At 44.6% G+C, this 21,122-nt stretch overlaps 1 protein-coding gene across 6 annotated transcripts in view; it reads right to left on the reverse strand.

Annotated features, from left to right (window-relative positions):
- Window positions 1–21,122, reverse strand: part of LOC147445821 (kinesin-like protein KIN-7I) — a 189,572-nt gene that overhangs the window by 143,998 nt on the left and 24,452 nt on the right. For all 6 annotated transcript variants that reach the window (XM_086525198.1, XM_086525196.1, XM_086525195.1 and 3 more), the window contains exons 5-15: window positions 11,539–11,652; window positions 11,357–11,438; window positions 11,186–11,253; window positions 11,017–11,091; window positions 10,783–10,928; window positions 10,576–10,678; window positions 10,387–10,467; window positions 10,230–10,298; window positions 10,017–10,076; window positions 9,782–9,940; window positions 9,637–9,693 (exon numbers count right to left, since the gene is read on the reverse strand). In XM_086525198.1, the coding sequence (XP_086381324.1) occupies window positions 9,637–9,693; window positions 9,782–9,940; window positions 10,017–10,076; window positions 10,230–10,298; window positions 10,387–10,467; window positions 10,576–10,678; window positions 10,783–10,928; window positions 11,017–11,091; window positions 11,186–11,253; window positions 11,357–11,438; window positions 11,539–11,652 (1,014 nt within the window). The remainder of the gene's footprint in view (window positions 1–9,636; window positions 9,694–9,781; window positions 9,941–10,016; window positions 10,077–10,229; window positions 10,299–10,386; window positions 10,468–10,575; window positions 10,679–10,782; window positions 10,929–11,016; window positions 11,092–11,185; window positions 11,254–11,356; window positions 11,439–11,538; window positions 11,653–21,122) is intronic.

The following is a 21,122-nucleotide window of genomic DNA, read 5'->3' on the forward strand; positions in this document are numbered from 1 at the left end:
GCTATACGTGATTGGCCTGATTTGAAGAATGTTCATAAAGTTAGAAGCTTCTTGGGCTTATGTTCTTACTACCGGCAGTTCATTAGAAAGTTTGCAGAGGTCGCTTCTCCTTTGCATAATCTGACACAAAAAGGAGTCCCTTTCTCGTGGGGACCCACAGAGGTGATTGCCTTTCAGACTTTGAAAGAGAAACTGACTATGGGACCAGTTTTGACTTTGCCGGATTTGCAAAAGTCATTCGAACTATATTGTGATGCTTGTGGTCGTAGTCTGGGTGCGGTCTTAATGCACGAAGGCCATGTCATTGCCTATGAGAGATGATTGTTTTCACAGCCAAAATTGACAGCACAAATTTATGAGAAAGAGCTTTTGACAGTTATCCATGCTCTTACTTAGTGGCGACATTACCTACTCGGAGCCGATTTTATGGTCTTCGCTGATCATCAGAGTTTACGCTACTTCTTGTCACAGAAGCAGCTTTCGAAAAAGCAGATGCGGTAGGCTAACATCTTGTCACAGTTTCACTTCCAGATTGTCCACGTACAGGGAGGGACACAAGAACTTGGTGGCAGATGCTTTGTCCCGGAAGCCGTTAGTCTTGGCTATTTCCACGATTCACCATAGAGCTTCGAGGACATGGTCGACCAGTACGCCACAAATCCAATTTTTTCTGATGTATTCAATCGAATACAGAATGGGGAGGTAGTAGCGGGATATTCCATACGGGATGGCTACTTGATGAAGAAAACGATGTTGTGGGTTACAAAGCCGTTGAGGGAAAAGGTTCTAACCGATTGTCACTGTCCACCATTTACGGGTCACCGTGGCATTGATACCACCTTGAAAGGTGTGGAGCATTATTTCTTTTGGCCGAGACTCAAGAAGGACGTGGTCGATTTTGTACGCAATTGCTTCATATGTCAGAAGGTCAAGTTTGACAGGCATAAAGCAAAGGGTTTGTTACAGCCTTTACCCATTCTCACTCGCCCTTGGGAAAGTATTGCTATGGATTTCATTTTTGATCTACCAAAGACACAGAGTGGGCACGATGGTATCTGGATTGTTATTGATAGATTTAGCAAGCAAGCTCATTTCATTCCAGTGAAGAAAACAGTCAAGCCGGATCATTTAGCGAGATTGTTCCTTGCCCAGATATTCAAATTATATGGCATGCCTGAGACAATAGTCTCTGACAAAGATCCTCGATTCACGAGTTTGTTTTGGAAGGCCATTTGGGAGAACATAGGCACACCGTTGCAGTTCTCGCCATCTTTCCACCCACAACCAGATGGACAATTTGAGATTGCAAATTTAGTCATTTTAGATTTATTGAAGTCTTTCATTTCTGATCAGAAGACTCAATGGGAAAAGTTTTTGCCCTTGGTGGAATTTGCCTACAATAACATGATCCACTCTTCGACGGGGAAGGCGCCATTTGAGATTATTGAAGGTGCTACGGATGTTACCCTTCCTTTAGCACGAAAGATAAGATTTTTGAAGCCGACCATTGCACGAGGGACTTGGACACTGCTTTTGCCAAGGTCCAGGAGGCTTAAGCGAAATCTTACAAAAGACACAAGAAGGCAACAGATTGACACTGTCACGATTTGAATTTAAAATAAGACGATTGGGTGCTCTTACGTTTTGAAAAGGCACGCCTAAGAAAGAAAAAGGGAAAGGAGCGGCTTTTCCAAAGCTTAGCATGAGATACTATGGACCTTTCCAAATAAAAGAAAAGATAAATGATGTCTCCTTTAATCTGAAGCTACCCAATACTTGGAGAATTCACAATGCTTTTCATGTGAGTCTCTTGAAGCCTTTTAAAGGCAATGTGCTTGATGATGGTGAGTCAGATGAGCAATCCGAAGTGGAGGAAAGCGAGGAGATACTCATTCCAGAACAAATATTGGCACATAAAGATAGAAAGATTAAAGGTAAAGTGATTAGGTGGTTTTTGGTTATATTCAAGAACTATCTTGCATTGGATGCAAAGTGGATGGAGGACGAGGACATAGCAGATACTCCTCAAATTGTGGAACTTTACCTTGAAGCATTCGGTTTAGCATAGTCTACTCAGATAGAACCCCGATTTAAGCATGGGTGAATCTAGTGTAGCGGGCATGCACAAGAGGGGAGTCACTCCGCTCCTTTGTCAACAGATTACCCCGATTTTTGATATATAGTCATCGATGTCCCTTTGGGTTTCAGGGATACTGCTAGGCTGACAATATTCTGTTGTATGACTTTATGAAGTGGAATTCCCGAAAATGAAAAATAACATTGATTGATTTGTTCTTGACTTGTTTCAGTGCAAGAACCGAAAGACGAAATGACTGCAGCATTTTGGTCTCATAAATCTCTATAGACATGATTGCAATATGGATTAGTTAATCGGGCATCTGTGAGGTCCCGACTGGATCTAGATGCAATTACTAAATACGTTGCCGATTAATCATGGTCAGAGATTTGAAATGAATTTGAATGTGATTTGTCATCTGATGTCTTGTGATGTCCGATGATGTGACTGTCGATTGGTAAATGTGCTAGATGTATTGTGCCTAGTGCGTCGCTACTAACAGTCAATGTTTGCTAAGATAGTTTATGGCCTCTCTGTGTTTTGCAGGCGTAATCGAGGGCGATTATACTTCTTTCAAGAGGGGGGTATGTCACAAATTGGTGACGTGGTAGGCTTCTAGACACACACGCGCACACACACACACATAGTGACTGCGGCAGAAATGCCACGTGGCAACAATACGGACCCCTACAAAATGTGCTAGCAGGCTGACGTGGCAAATTGTATGGAATTCCGCTTTTTGCGCTAGCTGATGACGTGGCAGCCTGTACGGATTTCCGTAAATTGCGCTAGCTGATTTTTATGGCAACTTTTGACCAAATTGCTTTTGAGATTAAAAGCTTTTAAGTTTAGAGATTTTTGGGGGTCTGCTTTTGGGCATCCCTTGTAGCTTTAAATAAGTAGGCAACGCCTCACTTCTCAGAGCATCTGGACGTAGAGTCTGGGAGTGAGCACCTGCCTACTCTCTTGTACTTTGAACACAGATTAATACAAAAAGAAATACCGAAAGGGGCCAATACCTCTGGGCACGGAACTACGCAGGGCCATGTCAATTTTGTGAACTGTTTTGAAGTGAATCTCTATTGAGTCGCAGTAAAATCTTGACTTGGGGTGTCCAAGTTTGTTAGACAACTCGAGAGAGATGGTCGGCATGACGTGAGGTTTGCCAGGACGAAGTACCACCTAAAATCAAACTCTTGGAACAGAAGGAGCCACCACCAAACCATGCCTACAACTTATGGCTTATTTTGCAGATAATGCAGAGCATGATGATCCGTAATAATTGTAAAGTGAGCCCCTAATAAATAGTGCCGAAATTTTTGAAGAGCATAAACAATGGCCAAACCTTCCCTCTCGGTGGTGCTGTGATTGCGCTTCGCTTTAGTGAGCAACCTGCTTGCATGATGAACGAGCCGATCAAGATTGAACTCCTTGCTAGGCTGAGTGAGGACAGCACCCAGAACTGTAAGACTGGCATCAGTATGTACATGGGAAGTTAGAGACCAATCAAGGGCTACCAAAATCAGAGCTTTAGTCGGGCGCTTTTTCAGGTAAGCAAAGACTTGAGCTTCAGCTATGGACCATTGAAATGGTAGGGCAGCACTGGTCAAGCAGGTCAAGGGTTGGGCAACATCAGCATACATCCTAATAAATCGGCCATGATAACCTGTATGGCCTACAAAGCTTTGAACACCACTAGGATTGATGGGAGGAGGCAACCTCAATATTGCTACTATCTTCTCTGGGTCTGGCGCTAAGCCTTTAGCAGATACTACATGGCCCAGGAATGTACCTTCAATGACCAAAAAGTGACATTTATTAGGATTGAGCTTCAGACGGGCCTCCCTGCACCTGAGAAAGATGACAGAGAGCTGGGCGAGGTGTTCTTCTAGATTCTCCACTGCGGTCGAACATTGAGTACCCGAGAAGGTTGAAAAATTGTCCATGAATATGCGAAGATGATCCATAAGCAAAGGACAAAAGATGAGATATACTGTGCGGTTGAAGGAGGGCAGAGCATTTTTTAGCCCAAAAGACATTCTGGTGTAAATGAAAATGTCCCATGAAGTCACAAAAGCCGTTTTGATCTGATCACCTGGATGGATGCCTAACTGATTGTAACCACTAAAGTCATCCATGAAACTGTACAGTACGCGCCCTGCCATATCTTCAAGCACACGCTCAGTGAAGGGGGTGGGGAAACCATCTAGGATAGTTACCTTGTAGAAGCTCCTCGAAGGGTAAGTCTTCAGACACAGCAGGGAGTGGTGGCGCGGTTGAAGAATCGGATACAGAGGAGGGTAAGGGCAAATGTGAGGCGATGGTAAACTCCTGCAAAGGAGATTTCTTTCCCCTTCTGTGGTGTGTTATAGGTTCACCAAGACCAATGGCTTCCAACGAGGGGCCCACAGAAGTATAGTCCTCAATGACTATCTCACTGGCCTCTGTGGTGTGTTGCTCATTGAGCGCAGCAGGGAAAGAGGTGGATCCTCAAGCAAGGGTTGAGTAGATACCACATAGCATGGCAGCGATGTCGTAGCCTCCAACCACTGTAGAAGATCTTCGTCGGACCCATCTGGTGTGGTAGGCTGCTCTATGTCAGGCTTGGACTCCATTGACAAAGAACTACGATGAACCACCAAATCCACACCTCCTTCAAGTCGAATTGGTTGCATTGGGGAACCAGGAGCATGAATCCACATGGCGTCGTTTCCCCAATTGTGAAGTGCCTTTGTGTGCCGCAACCAAGGTCTACCGATGAGCAAGGGAAAACCTCCCTCAACCTGGGGGAAGACGAACCACAACAAAATCCAAGTTGAACGTGAAGTCTTGTACTTGCATAGGCACCTTGTCTACTATGCCCACTGGGTAGACTATCCTCTAGTCAACCAATGTAACTGTGAAGGAGGTAGGGCAGGTAGGCTGCAGTCCTACATCCAACATAGTGAAATCTGGTATCAGATTGATCCCAGATCCACCATCGACTATGACGCCGGAGAATTTGTGCCCAAGAATAGACGCGGTGAGACGATGACTTTTGTAATCGGTGAGGGGAGCGGCTGGATAGGAAATCATGTACGACTCTGACGGCTGTACGCGGAGGTGCCCACCACTAGGCCCTGCACTCAGATACAGAGACTGAATGTCTGAAAGGGTGTCACTTCGGAAGTTTGCATCGAGCCGGAGCATATCGTAAAGAGACACTTGCTGAAAGAAGTTCTTCAAGATAGCTTCTGTTGTGGACTTGGCTCTTTCAATCTGCGCTTCCTCTGGAACTTTGATCTGTTGCAAGTCAACCAATGCTTCCAAGAAAGCTCCATCAATGTCAGATAACATGGAGGTTGGCCTGCTCTTAGCACCAATGAAGGGCTCGTCAATTGGATCAGGTAGGCCAGGTTGTGAAAGTGGAGATGGACGAGATGGATCTTTTGGTAAGCTGAGACCAAGCGCTGCTCTTTGTGCCCGAGTGAGGACTCCAGCAGGCTCCTCCACTTGATGTGGCCTAACCACATGAGTAGCAGGTGACGGCTGAGGGATAGTGTTCACTGTGATCAGGTTGATCTTGGGAAATGTGAATTCTTGTTGGTTTAGGTTCGGGTTTGAAGACGTGGACGCTCGTTGCTTTGGACAATCTTTGTTGTAATGATCTTTAACCTCGGGGCAACGGCGGCAAGGCGGAGACCCTTAAAGGAAGAGAACATTTACTTTGATAATGTCCATACTCTTCACACCTGTAGCATAGGATGGAGTGATTGACTGGTCGGGAGGGTGGACGAGGTGGTCTCTGCTCTTGCTGCATAGGGTTGGCAGTTGAGGTGTAGAAGCTCTGAGGGCCTAAGGGGGCACTAGCATGATAAAAAATTTGCGATGGGAAAGAGTGTTGCATACCTTGGAATACTGGCGTAGGAGGGGTTGTTAGCAAGGGCTCTGAGGGCCTAAGGGGACACTAGCATGATAAAAACTTTGTGATGGGAAAGAGTGTTGCATACATTGGAATACTGGCATAGGAGGGGTTGTCAGCAAGGGTGGCATTTGGGTTTGTTGACCATAAGCAAAAACCGTATGAGATGCAAGAGCTAAGCCTTGTTGAAGCATTGGAGCGAGACTTTGTTGTAATTGTCTCAGTCCCTTTAGATAGTAGCATTCTTTGTCATCATGCCCTGACTGACTTCTCACAGAAGTGACAGCAAGCTCTGAGTGAACATTCCTGTGGAGGATGCCAGGGAGAACGACAAGAGGTACACCAAACCATAGTTTAAGTCTCCTGGTGAGCTTTGAGCTCCTCGAGTTCGCGCTTGAGAGTGTCCAAAGCTTCTTGTTGTGGACGCTTCTCCTGCCGAAGAGAGAATGATCTCTCTTCTTGAAGAGCTCGTTGTAACTTCAGAGCTTCCAGTTCTGCGTAGAGAGGTCAAAGAATCAAAGGGATTTTATAAAAGGACTGAGGTGGTTTCTACCTGAGGAGAGTCGGTGAACAGCTTCCTCGCTCCTTTTATCCGAGTAGTGGCTGCAACAGGATGGCATTAGGTCGGAGACTCTCCCGCAGTTTTTGTTGAGACGTTTTGGGAGGAAAGGTTTTGGGAAGAGCCTTCTCCACCGACTTCTTAACCATGAATTCACTCGGTTGCTGAGGAAGCTTGGTGACCAAAGACTTTGTTCTGGTCATGAGGTCTGCAAAAGTCTCTTTGGGCTGAAGCATCACGTAGGCTAACTCATCCAGAACCTTTTCTTGGAAGTCCCAGGGTCTAAAAGCTTCACAGAATTGTTTTCTCGATGTGGCCCAAGTAGTAAAGTGGTTTTCTGCAAATTTACTGTACCACTTGTCTGCTAAACCATCCAAGGTAGATAGGAAGAGTTCTAAGTAGGCGTCTTTGCGGTTGAGGCCACGACCTCTACATAGAGAAACAAACCTTCGAGCATGGTCGTCGGCATCCTCTGTAGAGAGACCTTTGAAAGTCGGGAACTTGATGTTCACCTTAGCCAGGACGCTTGTAAGCTCCTCCATGGTTGTCTGTGCAGGAGCTTGCTGTAACACAAGGGATGAGAACTTTATTGATGGGGGTGATTGGGGAGGTGTAGAACTGGTTGAGGGAATGGAGGTAGCTGCATGGGAAGGTAGGGGTAATGGGCTGGTGGCCTTCTACTTGGCACGAAGGGTCGACGCTTCCGGTGGTAATACTTCAGAGGACTTAATAGTGGGCTTTGTCGCTCTTTTGACTGCCTTGTATGTGTCATGCAGTAACCAAAAGCCCACCCAAGCTTTGGGCACGAAGACATTTAACTTGTTGAAAACTGGTCCAATCACCACTAGACCAAGGCGAGAGAGAGAATGGACCACTTGGCTGGAAAATCTCAACAATAGCAAGACTCAATAGTGAAACCTGAAAAGTATGAACATCGACTAACTCAAAGAAACCAATACAGACTCTGGCGTGGCAACACACTCAGTTCCAGTACAGAACTCATGGTACAATGGGGTGTCGAGGCTCGGCTGTGCAGGGAAGACGTGAAGACGTGTTGTGGGTGAAAGCAAGATAACATACTAAGACAACTGACCACATAAAAGTAACTACTGATCCAAACCCACTACGGATATATACAAACATGAAGAGCCACCAACGGCTGCAAAATATCCACTCAAGCTAAGCCTATCTCTGATCTGTGGTGGTGGTGCACTGGCCACGGTGTCGACTGGACCACCACCCGTATCCCTACCACGTGTCACCGACCCGGCAAGAGAGTCCGTCCAGTGTGAAACCCGGTCAAACCCGACCAACTATGACTAACTGCCTGTCCCATGCCAGTGACAATGTAGCCCTACTATAGACTCCAATGATTCACTCAGGAGGGGATCACTACATCGTCTATAACAGAGACTACGACATCTCTAGGAAACCTTTGAATGCAGTATTTGGCCACTTAGCAATAAAAGTGTGTCTGATGTATGTGGTCAGATGCTTTTGAAGGAAGGATGTAAAATCATTGCATCCCATTTGCTTCAATGGGAGATCCTTACGCTTCTTGCCGTCTTGACGGGTTGAGGCAACACCTTCGAATACCTTTACTGTTATTCAGATTGCATTTTCAGATTTCTCTCTTAGACAGAGCATTAACCGTTGCGATCCACATTGATGACATTCTCCCTTGGTATATCTTGCAAGAGAAGGGATACACGGTGGCTCACCACTAATATGATTTTGTCCACTCATATATTGAACCTCGTGCAATGGCAGGTTCATTTTCAGTAAACCTTCTTGCACCCTTAACTTGTAATTATAAATGTTTAGTACCTCTAAGTGCAATGCGATATCCAATACTAAAGAAAAACTTTGCAGAATACTCTGGATATATTTAGTGATTGTTTCCGGCAAAAAATAAAACTGAACAGCTTGTCGTGGATTCTTATAATTTGCGAGGAATTTTACAGCTCCTAAGGTAGGCATATTCTAGACCAACCATGACAGCTTTAGGCCTACTGCCTGTCCATTAATCTTGTTGCCTTTCCTGAAGACTGGAGTCAAACCCCTCACATTCTGGATGCACGCATGATGAGATCATGCTTCACATTCACAATTCTGATTTCATAATAACGGCTTAAAAAGGAATATTAATCATCTTGGCCATGCCAGTTCTCACAAATAGGAATTGGTTGTCTTTCATACGGGTAACAGTGGCCAGTCCTCATGAAATCAATAGTGCTTCAGCAATCAAAATTGATGCTCTAGGGATGACAGTGGTAGCTTTATGCAACAAACTATGCTTACTTACCATTGATTGATCCTCTAAGGATGACAGTGGTAGCTTGATGCAACAAAGCTATGCTTACTTACCCTTGATTAGTATATGTATCTGTAAGTGTGATGTGAGAGGACAACCTGCTTATGCTTGAACCAGATTTTTAACTCAAGATCCCCAATTATGACAAAGTCTTCAGAGTTTGGAGGGTTAATTTGAATCGGCTCTGGCTTCTCATCTCTTATGCCATAGTGAAAAGACAATTGACAACAAAGTGATGACAAATTGAACCACCAAACAGAGGCAATACTCGGTCTTCAGTTGAACATATCACATGTTAGAACAGGGGATTTTATTTTTGCGAGCTTTCATTTTCAAGCTTTTGCAACCCGGAGACACCCCCTCTACTTAAGCTTTTTTTCACCTTCAAAATCTGGAACTTAATGAAGAACCTTCTTTGCATTGTTTCTAGCAGTACCAGGAGAAGAGCTTCCATACAGGGAGTAATTCCTTTCTTTAAAAAGTTGTGTAGGAAGAATTACAAAGAGCTGCTACTATAAGATACAACTAGTAGTTACAGATTATTCGTTGTGTAGTTGTTGTGCAGATTGTACGTTCATAGCAAGTGACCAGGTTCTTGTAGTTTTGCCTCGATTTCTTTACCATAGAGTCATGAACTCAAGTACTGGATTGGAGATCTCAAAGAGCTTCTTAGGAATTTCGTACAAAGAACCCCATTTTCAGAAGGATATGTCATACATATCTGCATTAAAATACTAGCAGTCGAAACATGCATGTATACTTGACAATTATTCACTATAACATACCTTATCTGCTATGCATCCACTTGTTAATTGTGGACACCAAGTTTCCCGTCGAGCATTCTCCACAACCGAAGTTCCACCATTTATGCGTTAGAAGCAATACCAAGAAAGCACCAGAATAATTAAGAGAAGTAACAACTAATGGCACCTTTTTTGAGCGCTTCTCAAATTCTCGATCCTCCGCAGCAGAATTCAAAACCAATGTGCTTAGATTTTCAATCTTTTGTGCTTGCATGCGTTCTCGCTCTGCATGAGCTTTCTTTTCCTCTTGGAGTTCAAGAGCAATTCTCTCTCTTTCACATTCACTCTAATGCACAATGTGAATTTACTTATGGAACTTCATGCTTTAAAAGAACAAGTATGCAAAAATAAAGGTTGCCAACCTTCAGCAGAGTATTCCTGAGAGTTAGTATCTCATCTTCTGAATGTTCTGAATGAGACTCCTGTGTTCAAGCAAAGAAACCTCACTTAATAAGCAATCACAGTCACCTCCACATACTCACAAACCAATGAGTCGTTATCTCTTCCTCCAAACACTTCACGAGACACCATCCTATCCAGGACACTTACAGGTAAATTCCCATGTGCATACTTACTTTGAGCTTGGCACGTAGCTCCTCAATCTCCTTCTTTTGCCTTTTAAGCAATGCTGCATCTGTTAGTATCTGCCAGGAACCACATGAATGTCATTGATGTAAAACAAGAGAACATTCGTATGGAGGCACTTGACAGCTAATCATTCTTGTATTACACCTCATTCACTTGGGCACAGTTTGTAACACGGATGGCCCTGCTTGCAAATTGCAATGTTCCTCTTGACTCATCAACATGAACCTGGCAAGGTGCAAATCTGCATTAGTATGCGGCAACACCCACTCACTAAGACCACAATTAGTCTAGTTCTGAGACTGAGACACTTGCTAGCCTTTCCATGCAACTTACTACGGCTGGTGTTATGTTGCAAATGATAGCCGTCCTAGCATTCCCTCCCAAAGATGGCTGCAAAATTCGTGTGAGTTTACTGTCTCTGTAGGGAACATGGCCACTGCACATAAACCTTAAGTATTAAAAAAACATGACATTTATATAAACTGAAAACTCTTTCCTAAGCATCTAATTCCTCAAAACACTTTTATAAGGCTTACAGACCCTTGATTTTGAATGCCCTCACTTAGTTTGTTGATCACAGTTCCAAGCACCATAAGGCTCTTGTTGATGTGAGTGCCTTCCTTGAGACGGGCACCTTCTGCCCCCGTCTTTGCAACACGCTCAGAGCCTGCTAAGTCGACTAGGTTCTATAACAAGCAGGTGTTCAAGACTTCAACTTTAGGATTTCAAGGACTGTGCTGATGATGAAGATTGATTGCAGGAAAACAAGGATACCAAAACAGAGACCCTGACAGCATCACAAGAAAATCCCACAGTATCATCTTGACTTCTGTCTCTGCTTTCAATAACCTAAACAAGGTGCATTAACCCACTGTTGGAGATCTTCTAATAGACTTCACCCAGTCTTACACATCTGCATTTGAAGTTTAGAGTTTATATTTACCATTCGGAAAATTGCATGAGATCTGCTACTATGTACATTCATGTTTGTTTCACCAACATGCCTATGGGCTGCCCTTTCCTCAGGTCCAAAGAAACATATCAATTTCAGTGATGTAAACCAAAACTGTAAAGATAGTTATAGATTGATGGTAATGCCCTCACAGCACTGCACCTTCTCCAAACTCCATCAGCTGAAGAATCTGTTCAGGATTCGCAACGATCTCCTCCCTAAGACCTGCCACAAATATTCCACGCTGCCCACGGGCACAGAGTATCAAGATATTGAGAGGCTGTTCCAGAAAGTTGATGAAGACCACTCAATCAAAATACTTGCAGCCAGAAGCTCAAATTTACCTCCAGACTTTCATGCACTTGCAGTTTTGTTTGCTCTGGAGCCAAAAGGTCCCTGATGTCTTCATTGTATATTTCCATATAAGACATTCGAAGTAGAAATTCTCTGTCAACAGCCTATGTCAGGCAACTCATTCTATCAGCTGCATCACTCCTAAATTTCATATACAGAAAAAGCTTACAGAGTATAAAAATCCAAACTTAAAAAAGGAAATGGTTGCGTAAGCGTACAGCAGACAATAGAATGCAGTTTATTACCAATGTTTCACATGATAGCAATCCACATTTGTTATGATCTTTTCGGTTCAAAAACAACCACATTGAGAAGAGCTCCTCAAAATAATTGAGGAGAAGATTCAAGAAAGCCAGATCGATGTGTTGCTGTGTTCATAGATTTTCTTTATGTATTTTCAACTAATTTGGAAAGAGGCACTATACATCAGAACATCTTATTAGTGGGCATGGTAATGCCTCTATGGGGCCTATGTGAACCTAGTTCAGTACATTTGTTACATATTCTTTGGTGTCATTTGAAGAAAAAAAAAAGAGGCTATTCACTCAAATGGAACATTGGCGCAGCCAAAGTTGGTCTGTGCAAGGAAGTGCTTGATGCCAAGCAAAGGGTGCTAGCAGGTGCAAGACAAAGGGCTAAGGCCAATGTAGGGAGGTACCAGATGCCCCTCTCCGTTTCTTGTGGCCTAGGTTTGCGGGCCCGATGTGGTCCAAATGCAGTGAGGATGGTGGGAATCGGAGTTCGAGCTAGCGGGTTTTAGTAGCGCTTTACGACGAGGAGACCGGGCAGGTAAGCCAGAAATGGTTAAGGTCTGAATGTGTAGGGAAAAAATGGGAAGGAGGGTTTTGTGGAGAGCTTTGTCACCCAAAGGGGCGAATGCATGGGGCCATGCCATGTGGCCATCGAACGGCCCCAGATGCACTGACAAGCCAGAACGCAGGCTATATAGCCCAAAGGCGTGCCCATTAGAGGTATCGCAAGGACTTGGAACTCCTTGCGAGCGTGGCCATGGAGCTCTAATCTCAGCGCTGCATGCCCGAGCCTGGCGACGCAGGGCAGAAACGGCGGCGTTGGTAGCAGCCGGTGGCCGACGGCTATCGTGCGGCATTGATGCGTGATGCTGACGTGGCAAGCGCCATCCAAGGGCCTGGTTCCCACGGTCCCGAAGCCGCCCATTTTGAGAGTAAGCAGAAGAGCCCCACTAGCGACATCGCTAGTGAGGGTACCGGTATGCAGGAGAGAAGACCAAGGGAGAGGGCATATGAGAAATGAAATGAAATGATATATTAACGTCTTCAAAAGGCCAAAATGACCTATGAGACCAAGTTGTTACAACATACTGAATCTGATACCATGTTCGGAATCAAAAAGAACTGAAACAAAAATACAACTACTACAAATTGGAACTGTATGGATGTGCTAGCTAATACAAAAGGTGCCGAGTACACTGTGTAGTACAATGAGAGAAGGGGGGGGGGGGAGATAGATACGGTAGAGATCCATCCTCATCCACACTCTGGCCGTCTAAAAAGTATGGCTCGAATCCTCTGTTGTAGTCTCCATCTATACTGTGTAGCTCCTCCCCTCAATCGCGGTCTTCTAGATCTCCCTAGCTCCAATGCTCGGTCTATGAGAATGCCCGTAGTGGTAGTATGAGTGCGGGCAAAGCTCTGCAATGGTGGCTGCTCCTCTGGGTGTCCAATATCTAGTGTAAAGAAATCTGTAATTTATCTCTGGGACTGTCTCTCTCCAGCTCTCCTCAGTAAAGTGTCTCTATACTTGTGTAGCTCAAGTAGATACAGTCCAAGGCATCTCTGATCCACATAACTCATGACCCTAGATAGAGGCCCAAAACCCTCTCTGATTAGACAATGGAAACGGTCTCGTATCTCATAGTACACTGTGCAATGGCATATGTAATGTAGCTCTAACTCTGGCTCTAGATGACATAAGCGGCATATCCTGCTATTTGTTGGTATCCCTCTGAATCTACCAGTCTCAATCTCGAGCCGATATGAGGATGTGCGTATCTGGCCAATGGCACAACGCAAACCATGAGAAAGATGTGTGTCCATATAGCTAGGTCGAATCACAAACCCATCCTCCGTGAGAAATAGAGAGAGAGAAATGAAATGAAATGAAATGATATATTAACGTCTTCAAAAGGCCAAAATGGACCTATGAGACCATCAGATACAAAGTGGTGAATCTAATACAATGTCTGAAGTACAAGTACAAAAAGTACTGAATGTAAAAAATGAAAATTGAAAATGAAGTGTGAAATGTGAAATGTGAAATGTGAAAATGTAGAATAGGCCCTCAATGACACTCTGGGTGTCGTGCTAGAATGCCTATGATCCTCTGTTAGAGCCTCCGTCGATGGAGTGCGCTCCTATGTCTCGGTCGTGGTCGTCTCGATCTCCCGAGCTTAGTCGCCCTGTAAATGAGGGTGCCTCTGGTATGAATGTGGGTACAACCCTGTGCTGGTGGTTAGTCTCCTGGCTCCCTCGATCCAAAGAATTCTGTGATCTGTCTCTGTTGACTGTCGTACTCTATGTCTCCTCAACAGACTATCTCTATGTCGGTGTAGCTCAAGTAAATATAAGCCAAGGCATCTCTGATCCTGATACCTCATGACTCTATCTAGGGGTCCAAAACCCTCCCTGAATAAGCAATGGAAGCGCCCTCGTATCTCATAATACACAGTGCAATGGCATATGTAGTGTAGCTCTGTCTCTGGCTCTCAATCGCATAGTTGGCATATCCTAGACTCCGGTGGTATCCCTCTAAATCTACCCATCTCAATCTCCAGCTTGTGTGAGGATGTGCGAATCTGACCAATAGCACATCGCAGACCATGAGACAAATGAGTGTCCATGTAGCTCGGACGAATCACAAACCCATCTCCCGAAAGTTCGAGAAGATGCTCTTTGTAGAAATCCATCTTCGTGCCCAACTCCTGCATCGGCTCTACCCATGTCCTCCTAGTGTCCAACTGTATAAGATCCTGACGGATGAGTCTAATGATTTCCGTCCGTGTGACTGGTAGGGAGGGTGCATCCAAGGAATACTGAAAAGGAGGCAATATATCCATGTTGAAACCATGCCTCTGAAACCATGAGGTCATCTGCACATACGAACATGATGCGTCTCCCTGCATCGCTAACTGTCTAGAGGACTCAAGAGCCAATCTAGTATATCTGCCTCTATGTGTATCCCATAGATTGTGCATAAAGGACACTGATCTGGTAAGAGCCTCAATCTCTATAGGAGGGGCGGCTACCTCCGCTAGAATAATCGCATGTGGTACGGAGGCCTTGGCTCTAATCATTCGGGATATCATAACTACCAAGGGTCTCTCCATGCTCCTCCAACTGTCATGATTCACAGATGGTCCCCAAACCTGGACCCCATAAAGCATAGCTGAAGCAACCAAAGTATCAAAAATCCATAGCTTTGTTCGTGGTTCTTGAAACTGAACCTGCGAACACATCCTCTCTAGCCCTCCCAATGCCGCATAGGCTCTGGACAGTCTAGTCTCTACTGCTCTCCTCAGAGTAAACCTTGGTCCTGTGAATACCACCCCCAAGTATGTATATTCATCTGTGTACTCCACAATATCCTGACCATATACGAGTGTAGGTGCCAATCTCTTGACCCACTGTGGTGTGGTGCTAAACACCATAACCTTGGTTTTACCAAGGTTCACAAACAATCCACTATTCTCTGTAAAGCTGTGCAATGCATCCAACTGTCTCTACATGCCCTCTGGTGACTCTGATATCATCAGCATATAATAATAAGGGATCCATGTCCCTGCTAGCTGAGCTCCTTTGTCGCCCTCTCTCTCAAAGTAGTAAGAGACCTCATCTACATACATACCAAAAAGTGTAGGGAACAAAGGACACCCCTATTTCACTCCAATAGTGGAATGAACAATGTCAGAAATCCCCTCAAGAGTGCGTACCTGGCCAGTCACTGAGCCATATAAAGCCATGATCCCCCATATGATCTGTGTGGGTACTCCCAACTTCAGTAGCCTACGCATCAATATGGCCCTCAGCACTGTGTCAAATGCTTTGCGGAAGTCCACAAAGCAACAATACATCTGTCTTCCATGTGCCCGACCCTCCTCAATAATGGCTCTGAGTGTAAGAATATGGTCCAAAGTGGAGAAACCCCTCCTAAATCCAGCCATGTTGCTCGTATGCCCTCATTTTCTGCCCATTTACTCAGTTGATGTTCAAGAATGGATGCATACAACCGTGCCAATGTGTGCCCTATCATAATTGTACGGTAGTTCCCTGGCACCGCGGGGTCCCCTGCCTTGAAGAGAGGTACAATTGTAGATAACCTCCAAGACTCGGGTAGTCCCTCACACATGACACGGTTAAACAACCGCGCAAGAACCTCTGACAGTAAATGTCTAGCATGTATCAAGTGCTCTGCCACCAAACCCTCATGATCATATGCTCTCCTAGTCCTCATCCTGTCAATGGCGTTCTTCACCATCTCAGTGGTAAAGAAGGTACTAGTGGCTGGACATGGTTCTAGAGGGTTTGGTAGTGATGGTTGCCCAGGTATTGTATATAATGATGCTGCATACTAACCCCAAATCTCGGGAGAAGTAATCACTGGAGGAGGTGAGTGTTCATGGAAGAGACACCAGGCCTCACCTGAATCTCGACTCAAAAAGAGCTGATACAAATCACGTTCCATCTGGGCTAAAAAGGCCCGCTTCTTCTGTCGCACTAAACGTCGAAGGGCAATCCGAGACTGTCTATATGTAATGACTCCAAGTATAAGCTTGCTCTGAATCTGAACTCTCATCTCTCTGCACTCCTCATCATACCAACTATTCTGAGGCATCCCAGAACGTATTCTCTCATCTGGTTGAGTGTGTGGGTATGTCTCTGCTGCTGCCCCATGCAAGATCTCCGTCAATAGAGTGGTGATCTCCTCCACAGTATATACAAGTTCGGCTGCCCACATCCGCCTGTAAATCTCCTCCACATAGACTGAGTCCGTCTCTTGTGTAAAAGTATACCCTGTGTGTGCAATCCTCCGTGGTGTCTGAAAGGCGCTATACTGGAAAGAGACTGAAAAAGTAAGGAGAGCATGGTCCACTGCTACTCCAACATGTCTAGGTCCCACACTGAGATCCTGAATACTAGAGATGAAGCTCGGTGAAGTCCTGACATAGTCCACTGTACTGGCCCCATGTCTGTGTGGAAAGCATGTGAATCCCCCAGACGAAGGAAAAATCTCTAGACCATTAAGTATGGCCAAACCATGCGTAGTCGTTGTCAAGATTTTTTTGGAGCAAGGGATTGCGCATATGTACATACCCATGCATGGTGCATCGAATAAAGAATTGCCCATTCTCCAGAGCCAGGTGGTTACGTGGGGCCCACATGTGTACAGGTGGGACAGCATGTACATAGTGCATCGATTTTCACTATTGCCAGTACCAGTGTGTTTTTTCTACAATAATGAGGAGTTGGTAGCGTGTAAAACTTCTCGAAGAAGCTATCTGCAGGTCGACGACATGAGATAAGCAGGTGCATCATATGGCATCTAGTGGCGTCAGGAGGTCGAATGGGGTCAATTTTTGCACATGGATGAGTACGGACACAACGTGGGTGTTTTCTTGTGATGATTATGCAGAGAGGTAATCATGAGGACCATCTTTTAGGGTCCACTTTACGTGGTTGCGGATGCATTATTGGAAAAAGTTGAGTGCCAGGTGTGCGGATGGATGCAGTAAAGTGACAACTATGCACTGCGAGGTCAGTTTTTGGCCTGTTCGGGGTCCGTTTGAGGTCATCTAAAAGGCCAAGGGTGCCCAACTAATAAAGCTAAGTGTGGAACTGAAAAACCAGAGAGAAGACCAGAAAAAACGTGGATAGAAGAGGAGGAACAGCCGTAGGTGTGTTTTTGCTCATTTTGGAGCCTGTTTTGGTCGTAAACTACTCATCCGAGGTCGGATTTGAGCACTTTGACATTGTAGACTGGGGTTTTGGGCTGTTCCGGATGCGATGGCGCTGTCCATTTTGCCAAATTCCTCACTTTTTTTCTGTTGTTTTTGCTGTGTAAGTTTTTGCTATGAGCGAAGCTTCTACTCCAACTTGTGATTGTATCTGGCATGTTCTACCCATATTATGTGAGCTGTTTGTCCCATTGGTGTTGGCCCAAGCTCTATTGTATCTAAACATCATAAGTTCTCCTCTTTTGAGCTGAGTTTTTTGGATGTGTGTGTGCGTGTCGCTCTCTGTGTGGAGTGGGTAAATAGATAGTCTCTCTTCTCTCACTCCATCGGTACAGGGACAAGTACAGGTACAGATGATTCACACAGGTACAGATAGCTAGAGTACAGTGATATACTAGCAGTGGTGTCACTTGCAGTTGTTGTGGGTATGCATCATTTGGCGCCTATTTGAGCGCATTGTCTGTTGGATTGTACATTACTTGTGGAAACTGCCATTGTACGCCTTTGTGGAGCCATATTTGGTTTTATTTGGCAGTCCCAGCCATTTCTGAGACTTGGTCTAGAGGATAGTCATTTCTGAGACTTGACTATACGCGATTTGCATTAGCCTTCATGTGAGGGTCGATAGCGTGAGGTTTTATTGAGCTGAGGGATTCTCAAATGTGGAGATCCTTTCGGTGATACGGGTAGCTAGAGCACCCTTTTCGTGACCTCGCCATAGGCTATGTACTAGTGATTCCTACTTGATGCTCGGGTTCTATTGTTGGCAGTTTATGCATACATATACAGTCTATATTTTGGGTTCACATTGCTCTACTTCTGGGGAAGCTCTGTCAAAATTTTTCCAAGTTATGATGGCTGGTTTTTTGGTCTTTTAAGCCATTTATACTGTTATGCTACTGAAATTCTGGCAAAATCAAAGGATAAGTCAAGTGTGCCTTCTTGGGAGCTTCATGGTTTGCTTTATTGGATGATCAAAATGGCCTTCAATTCACTCCTTGTCACTTAACTCAGAGAATCCAGATAAATGTTCATGTGTCAAGGAAGGTTTTTTTCCAACAGCGCATAGTCTTTATGTTCGGGCCAAGAAGATTACGAGAGATCCTGGAATGTCCTTTGCCTGTTGTAATTCCAATGATTAACTATGAAAACTCATTTGATGTGCACGTATTTGTCCTTATCTAAAGACAAGCTCCATTGAAGTTTTTTAGGGATTGAGTCGATCAAAAGTTTTGGGTTCTTGCACGTGTATTCAAAGGGGTTCTCAAAGCATTGTAGCTTGGGTAGCCATGGCTTTCTCTTATCCGGAGTTTCATGGAAGAAGTGATGAAGATATGGAAGACTTTTTGGAAAAGATGGAGGTTGTCTGCATTAGCAACCAGATTCATGACCCGGCACAGATGTTACGTCTTCTCCAAATTTGTTTGAAGAGTGATGCACGAGTTTGGTCCAAAGCATTTGAAGAGGAGTTGCGTGTGGCTGATCCACCTGTAAGATTGAGTTGGGACAATCTAAGACATGGATTGGAAGTGGAGTTTGTGAAGATAGAAAATCCTCACAAAGTGTGGCAAGAAGTACAGGCTTTAGTGCAAAAGGAGGGTGAGCCGATAGATGCATACATACGAAAGTTTTCATTGGCATGGGAGCGGATATGCAAGGCCTTAGCACCACAGGTACCCCCGCCTGACATGATGAAAAAGGACATGTTCTTGGCCAGTCTTTGGGAGAATATACGTTGGAGAGTGGAGCTAAAGAAGCCTAGGACATATGAAGATACATTGGAGGTAGCAAGGAACAAAGAGTGGAAGTTGAGGAAAATGAGCCAGTTAGGAGTGGAGTCTTTGCCCATGAGGTCTGAATTTCAGCCTATGGATTCTTCGCAAGGTCGTATGCCAAGGGTTCATCATGAACCAGTGGTTGTTGTTACTCCTCAGGTTATGCCAGCAGTGGTCACTACAACAGTACAAGATGATGGGCTAAGGCAAGACATGAGGCAAGTCATAGATTAAATGAAGAATCTCAGCCTAAACATGCTAGGTCAAGTGGGAAAAAATCGAGGTCGAGAGAGATTTGCAAATCAGCCAGGAGGTGAAGAAAGACCCAGGAATGGTGTTGGACAAAGCAATGGTAGGTTTTGGAGGCAGACACCCACATGTTATAATTGTGGAGAGTTGGGTCACTCAGCCCGCAATGTGATAAGCCACCAAGGATGGGGGGAGATATGTATCCATTGCCAAGACAGGTGCTAACTAGGTCAAATGATTATGGCATCGAAATTAAGGGAGATGAAGGAACCAGTGGATTAACCCAAGAGGAAAAGGGAAAGACAAAAGTATTAAGTGTGGTTACCTTGGAGAAGACATCAAAGCTAGAGGATACATTAGTGATGCCTATTGGGAAGAGGACCACAGAGAAAAAGGAAGAAAAAAGTGCCCCAAGTCCTAGTAAGAAGAAGGGAAAGAGTCATGAAGGCGAGGATGTCAAGGCCAAGAGGAAAAGGAGAGCTCGTCGCAAATTTCATGTTTCAGATTTTCCACTAGGGGATGGGCAATTAAGCTATGACTTGAAGGAGGATCTGACAGGCAGGTAGGCAGATGTTACTTTTGGGCAGCTTATAGAGATGGTGCCTAAGCTAAAGAGACAATGGAAGAGGATGGTTAACCCAATGAAGAAAGAGTCAGAGAGAGGTTCAGTAAAGGTGTTGGCAATGGATGAGCTACCAGACATTTGTCCAATAGTAGATGTGTGGCATAAAAGAAAAAATCTGGGACAAGGTTATGTAGATGGCGGAGCCCAAATATGTGTCATAAGTTATAACACACTCATGCGTTGAAAAGATGGGTCTTACAGTGACTGGGGTGTCAGGCTTTCGGATCGGATTGGCAAACCATCAAAAAGTAAAATGCTTGGGTGTTGTAAAGAGCTTAGAAGTGGAGGCATATGATGCAAAGGCGGTGGTTGATTTTCATGTGATGCCAGCGAGGTTGGGAGCATATCCTATTATATTGGGCAAACCATGGTTACGTGCAGTGGGAGCTGTTCAAGATTGGCGACGTGGTACGATTAGCCTCTATGCAAAGACAAGTGCCAAGAAGCTATATAATATGGACACAAGGAAACGAATGGAGGAGCTTTATGAAGATGAGGATGAGTCTAATGATGAAGACTATTTCACGGTGACAGATGAGAACAGTGATAGCACTACCAACAGTGATGAGGATGCTGATGTTGCATTTCTTTTGATGGATAAAGAAATCCAGGAGTCTAGTTTAGTTGCATTTGTGAATGAAGTTGAAGATGAAAGTGAAGGGCCTTATGAAGTGATTGAAGGGCTGATGCAAACCAAGGTTGAATTGTCAAAGAAGCAAGAATTGATGACACAAATGATCAGTGGAGACCTCTCAATTATGGAGAAGGAGATATATTTGCAAATGCTGGCTCGTTTTCCTGATTTGTTCATTACTTCATATGAAGAGATCAGAGGGTTCAAGGGAGAAGAGATGCATATAGAGCTGAAAGAAGGTGCTAAGCTAATGCGGCAAAGGCTAAGAAGGATGGGTCAAGAGCAAATGGAAGCCTTGCGAG

This window comes from Adiantum capillus-veneris, chromosome 12, assembly GCF_014529385.1.
Source record: "Adiantum capillus-veneris isolate H3 chromosome 12, ASM1452938v2, whole genome shotgun sequence".
Lineage (NCBI taxonomy): Eukaryota > Viridiplantae > Streptophyta > Polypodiopsida > Polypodiales > Pteridaceae > Adiantum > Adiantum capillus-veneris.